At 45.6% G+C, this 6,499-nt stretch overlaps 1 protein-coding gene across 1 annotated transcript in view; it reads left to right on the top strand.

Moving 5' to 3' along the window:
* Positions 1-6,499, top strand: part of GATAD2B (GATA zinc finger domain containing 2B) — a 54,491-nt gene that overhangs the window by 37,005 nt on the left and 10,987 nt on the right. The window contains exons 7-8 of the mRNA XM_026658063.2: positions 682-852; positions 5,162-5,477. Of these exons, the coding sequence (XP_026513848.1) occupies positions 682-852; positions 5,162-5,477 (487 nt within the window). The remainder of the gene's footprint in view (positions 1-681; positions 853-5,161; positions 5,478-6,499) is intronic.

Below are 6,499 nucleotides of genomic sequence, written 5' to 3'. Positions count from 1 at the left end.
CCCCCCCCAAAAAAAATTCTATTGGACATTATTTTATTGTAATGACGTCACAGACAAAAATCCTTCAGCACGAGTCAGAGAAATCCTGTTTGCTATAACTGTTTTATTTTAAATGCAGGCACTGTTTCAACCATTGTGGAGTTGACTCTGAAACCTGAATATAGTAGCCTCCGTGTAGCTGGCAAACTACCTACTTTTTTTTCTTCAACTTGCAGCTTTGCACATGGATTAGACCAGCTCAGTCAATTAATAGCAGAGGCGGGTAGATGAAGACAGACTGAACACTTGGTTTCATAGGCAACTTACGTTTCTGGGGTGTGAAACTTCTGAGACAGTCCACCAGAGCTAGATAATACAGATCCAGTTTCCAGAGAACATTGCTTGATTCCGGGGAAGTAGCAACTGAGATTAGATCATTAATCTCATGTTCTTGTTGCAGTTGAAATCCCAGTCTCTCCACCTGAGAGGCCAGTGCTTTCATTTTATAGCAGACCTTGCTCCAGTCCAAGTAAAACCAGGTTATGTAAAATACACAAAGCGATTAAAGGGAAAGTTGGATTAATTGATTATTGAGAGAGAAGTTAATTTGAGTTCATGTTTACACCCATTTGTATTTTACATGTTCTGTTAAAAATCCCAGTTTGCCTGATGTCCTCTATTATTATTTTTCCCCCTGGACAGGGTCACAGTGTCATTAGGTCTGCCACAAACACGACCCTTCCCCATATGCTTATGTCACAGCGTGTAATTGCTCCGAATCCCGCCCAGTTACAAGGGCAGCGCGTTCCTCCTAAACCTGGCCTCATCCGCACTACAACTCCAAGCATGAATCCAGCCATCAACTACCAGCCGGTAAGTTACCTCTTACTTCTGCTTAAAATTGGATTCAGTGTGGTGGAGATAAGGGAAATGCCAGCTAGGTTTTTTTATGCACTTGAATGACTCAAAACACTTGTAGGAGAGCAGAGCTCAGGGTGAAGACACCAAATGAAGCCACTAGATGGAAATACATCTAAAGCACGAAGAAATGGAAGGGTAAATAAAAGAACAACCATACTGGTTCAGACCAATGGTCCATCAGGCTAGATGCTTCAGAGGGAGAGAACAGAATAGGGTAATTATCGAGTGATCCATCCCGTTGTCCAGTCCCAGCTTCTGCCAGACAGGGGTTGCAGGACGCCTGGGTATTGCTTCCCTGACTGTCTTTGCTAATAGCCATTGGTGGACGTATCCTCCATGAATTCGTCTAATTCTTTTTTGAACCCAGTTATACTTTTGGCCTTCACAACTTCCTCTGGCAATGAGTTCCACAGGTTGACTGTGCATTGTGTGAAAAATACTTTTTGTTGAATTTAAACATTCTGCCTATTAATTTCTTTGGGTGACCCCTGGTTCTTGTGTTATGTGAAGGAATAAATAACACTTCCCTAGTCACTTTCTCCACACCAGTCATGATTTTATAGACCTCTGTCATATCCCCCCTTAGTATTCTCTCTTTCTAGATGAACAGTCCCAATCTTCTTAATCTCTGCTCATATGGAAGCTATTCCATACCCCTACGCATTTTTGTTGGCTTTCTCGGCACCTTTTCCAATTCTAATATATCTTTTTTGAGATGGGGCGACCAGAACTGCAGGCAGTATTCAAGGTGTGGGTGTGCCATAGGTTTATATAGTGGCATTATGATATTTTCTGACTTACTATCGATCTATCCCTTTCCCAATGGTTCCTAACATAACATTTAGCTTTGACTGTCGCTGCACATTTAGCGGATGTTTTCAGAGAACTATCCACAATAATTACAAGATCTTTTTTGAGTGGTAACAGCTAATGTAGACCCCATCATTGTGTATGTATAGTTAGGTTTGTTTTCCAGCATGCATTACTTTGCATTTATCAACATGGAATTTCATCTGCTTTTTGTTGCCTAGTCACCCAGTTTTAACTCTTTCCAGTCAGCTTTGGAGTTAACTACGTTGTTCTGTATTGTCTGAAAACTTTGCCAATTCACTGTTAACCCCTTTTTCCAGATCATTTATGAAGAGCACTGGTCTCAGTACAGACCCTTGGGGAACACTACTATTTTCCTCTCTCCATTGTGAAAACTGACCACTTATTCCTGTTGTTTCCTATCTTTTAACCAGTTACTGATCCAGGAGAGGACCTTCCCTCATATCTCATGATTGCTTACTTTGCTTAAGAGCCTTTGGTGAGAAACCTTGTCAAAGGCTTTCTGAAAGTCCAAGTACACTATAACCACTGGATCCCCCCTTGTCCACATGTTTGATGCCCTCAAAGAATTCTAATAGATTGGTGAGGCGTGATTTCCCTTTACAAAACCTGTGTTGACTCTTCCTCGACAAATTGTGTTCATCTGTATGTCTGATAATTCTGTTTTTTTACTATAGTTTCAACCTAATTGCCTGGTATTGAAGTTTGGTTCCTCAGCATGTAATTGCCAGGATCACCTCTGGAACTGTTTTTAAAAGTTGTTACGTTGGCTGTCCTCCAGTCATCTGGTACCGAGGTTGATTTAAGCGATAGGTTACATACCACTGTTAGTAGTTTTGCAATTTTATGTTTGAGTTCCTTCAGAGCTCCTGGGGGATACCATCTGGTCCTGGTGACTTACCGCTGTTTAACTGATCAGTTTGTTCCAAGTCTTTCTGTACTGACACCTCGCTCTGGGACAGTTCCTCAGATTTGTTACCTAAAAAGTATGGCTTGGGGGTGGGGTTCTCCCCCACATCCTCAACTGGGAAACTTTCTGTAATGGGACTGCTGGCTACAGAAGGCTTTGATCCTACAGGTGGGGGTCCACTGCAGAGCAAGTCTAATTGTGATACACATGGAAGGAGGATGTTGTGGATCTCAGTCAGCTGGGGCAGCTTTGTCTCTTGTGAATAAGTTTTAGCTGCTGACAGGAGCAAGAACCATCACCCGCCCCAGATTTAAAGAACGTAATAAATCAAATGATCAGAGGACTGATATATAGGGCAGTCGAGGCATCTACCCTTCCTTTCAAAGAGAAGGGAAGAGCCTGAACATCACAGAATATTCCTTGCAGTTTGAAGGCAAGAAGTTTACAGTCATCATTTGTCCTAGATCAGGATACACAGGGGCTGCATCTGGAAATCAGACCACTAGGGCGGAGAGTGGATAAAGAGGGTACAGCATGGTACTTCCATAGACCTATAGGGCTGGAGTGGACCACCTCAAGACCCCACTAGATATGCCCTTGCAGTTTGACAGTGAACCATTGGTAACTATAAGTACCGGTTTCAAGTTCAGCCAGTAGTGTACCCACCTTCTGGTCATTTCATCTAGACCCCGCTTTGCTAGTTTGCTTATGAGAATGTCATGTGGGACTGTCAAAAGCCTGACTAGAATCAAGACTTTAATGTCCTCTAAAAATTTAGGAAAAGGGCTGCTGGTGCCAACTCCATCACAGCAGTTGGAGAAACCAGATGCTCACATTGCTTGTTGGGCATGGTAGTCACTGCAGCACAATGGCCTTGCTTATTGTGACTCAGATGCTGGCCTGATGTGTACATTTCAAGTCACAGGCAATGTCTTCTGGACCTGTGAATGATTTGGCGGAAACTAATATGAGTGTGAAAGGGCCAAGACGGTGATGCTTTGCGAGCACAAGGCTGTGAACTGCTGAAAAGTGAAGGCATTAAGTCAGCTGCTGCCCTTGATAGGATGGCGAATGCCTCATGACATGGAGTGGAGCTGGGCATGTTCAAGGCCGGAACACACCACTAGATCATCTGGTCTGACCACCTGCATATCACAGGCTATTAAATTTCATCCCGTTACCTCTGTATTGAGTGCAATGGTTTGGCTAAAGCCTGGCTTTTAGAAAGGCGTCCAGTCTCGATTTTGAAAACTCCAAGCAGTGGAGAATACACTGCTTCCCTTAATGGTTGGTTCCAGTGATTAATCACCCTGTTAAAAATTTGTGCCTAATTTCTAATTGTCTAGTTTCAGCTTCCAGTCAGTGGTTCTTGTTCTGCCTTTCTCGGCTAAATTAAAGAGCGCTTTATTACCCAGTGTTTTCTCCCCAGGAAGGTCTCTAGACACTGTTATCAAGTCACCTCTCAATCATTTGATAAGTCTAACAATTTGAGCTCTTTAAGTTTCTCACTCAAGCACTTTCTCTAGTTCTTGAATAATTTTTGTGTCCTTTTCTGCACCCTCTTCAATCTTCAACATTCTTTTGAAAATTGGATAGCAGAACTGGATGTCTAAATTTTTCCTCCAATCAGTTTAATTCATAATTTTCTGCAGCTTTGGGAAATTAACTCTTGAAGAACCAAATATATATATTATTAGTGGTTGGGACAGTCTTCTGTTTGCCCATATTGCAATGTTCAGCCATATGAAATGGGAAAGCCACTTGGAACGGGGAAGACTGGCAGCCAAGGCCTCTAAGCGCACTTTGGTTGCACGTGTGGATCTGGCCCCTTGCAGGAAGTGGTTCTGAATACTGTTTCTGCAGTCAGCAGAGGATTGTGTGAGGTGCTTTGTTACTATCATGTGCCAAAGGAATCGAGGGCTGAGAACCCAAGCAAATGGAGGATACAGAAGACAGCTGCTGGGGATGGAAGAGGCGGTAGCTGGTGTATTCTGCACACCTGTGTGGGAGGAGAGGGACACCATCTGGCAGTGGTGGTGGTGCTTGGGCACATGCCAGATGAGTGAGGCAAAAGGTGGAGGAGCGCAATGGTGCCAGCTAGTGAGTCACAGCACATAGTGCTGCCTGGTGCAGGCGCCCAAATGCAGGGCTTGAGTTTGTGTTCATGTAGCCAGGGTCTCCTTAAGCTGGCTGTAGGGGTCATTAGACCATTGGATGTTGCAGAAGAGTATTTTGATGCAGATTTAATTCCTCCAGAGATGTCTCTTGGGGCATTTGTGATGTTGCTGATGAGTTAATGGTAGAGGCTAAGACATACCCTGTAGTTGGGACCCAGGTCACTCCTGGCCCTTGGCTTTCTGTTGTAGTGACTTCCGTCTCTAACACTGAGCCGTACCTGGCTTCAGCAGGCTACCCAGAGCCATAGTACAGTGTGCTCGCAAGTCCCACCAGTCACATTGCACGGTCCTTTCTTTGCATGGCCATCAGGCGCCCGCCCTAACCTCTCTTTTCCCTCTGCAGCAGTCAAGTTCTTCTGTTCCTTGCCAGCGTACGACCTCTTCAGCCATCTACATGAACCTTGCCTCTCACATCCAGCCCGGGCCTGTGAACAGGGTGTCGTCCCCACTCCCCAGCCCCAGTGCTCTGAATGATGCCGCCAATTCCCAGGCAGCCGCCAAGCTTGCCCTGCGCAAGCAACTGGAAAAAACGCTGCTGGAGATTCCACCCCCGAAACCGCCGGCACCCTTGCTTCACTTCCTGCCCAGCGCAGCCAACAGCGAGTTCATCTACATGGTGGGGCTGGAGGAGGTGGTACAGAGTGTTATTGACAGTCAAGGTGAGTTACAAGGCAGCTCAAGCTGGGTGAGCAGCATGACTACTACAAAGACAACAGTGGCTAGACCTGAGGTCCGGATGCCTGGGTTCTATTCCTAGATTGGTAGCTTTGGCCTAGTCCTTTCCCTCTGTTTTCCCCTTCTGTAAAATGGGATCCTTGGCTTAAAGAATGGGAGTCTGGCTCTGTCACTTCCCCTCTCCACCTCCACCTCTCCATCTGAAAAACAGGCCGTGCGTGGCTGCCGGTCTCACAGGGGTGTTGGGAGGATTAATGGCTGTAAAGTGCTTCGAAGGTCAGTGCTAAGTAGTAGTCTAGCATTGCAGTGCCCAGGGCAGTGAAATCCTAGTGCTGTGCTAATGGCAGCGAGCAGGCTGGAGAACTGCCTGTGTGTGTACACACGTAAGGTGTGGTCCTTGAGAGAGCAGACTGCTGATTGGCTAGCAAGCATTGAACGGGTCCCTGGTCAGCTTAGCCCCCTTCACGCTATCCTTGAGTGAGGGGGTAAAGGGGAGACTTTTTAAAGAATCCCCCCCCCCCCTTACCTGGGAAAACCCACAAAACAAACCTCTGGAGTTCAGATGCAGAATGGCACAAGTCCCTCTTCTCTGGCACTGAAATTGCCCAGGGCTCCTTTGTCTGGCCTGCTGTTCCCATTCCCATGGAAATGGACTTTGACTCTCCACCGACAGCCTGTCTTTTAAAGCACCTTCTTTTGAAATAATTGTTTTAAAAGCACCTCACCCTGATTTCAGTGCTCTAATGTCTGTTACCATGGGAACAGGAAGAGTAGCCAGGAGCAGAGTTGTAAGAACTCTGTTATGTAAATCCCTCTGCAGTGTTCTTAGGCAAGATACAATCTGTATCTGGGAAGGGGGAGCAAATACTGTCTGTAGGGTAACTGCCCTGGACCAGGGATGCACTGTAGCAGCGGTTACTCTGCAGAGTGGAGTTGTTTGCATGAGGGAATTTCAGGTTCTAGATGAGGTCTCTTTAAAATCACCCATCATTTGCTGGCTTTGTCC

The sequence above is a fragment of the Terrapene carolina genome, unplaced genomic scaffold (assembly GCF_002925995.2).
Source record: "Terrapene carolina triunguis isolate 2854851 unplaced genomic scaffold, T_m_triunguis-2.0 Scaffold397, whole genome shotgun sequence".
Lineage (NCBI taxonomy): Eukaryota > Metazoa > Chordata > Testudines > Emydidae > Terrapene > Terrapene triunguis.
This window is presented reverse-complemented; position numbering and strand designations above follow the sequence as displayed.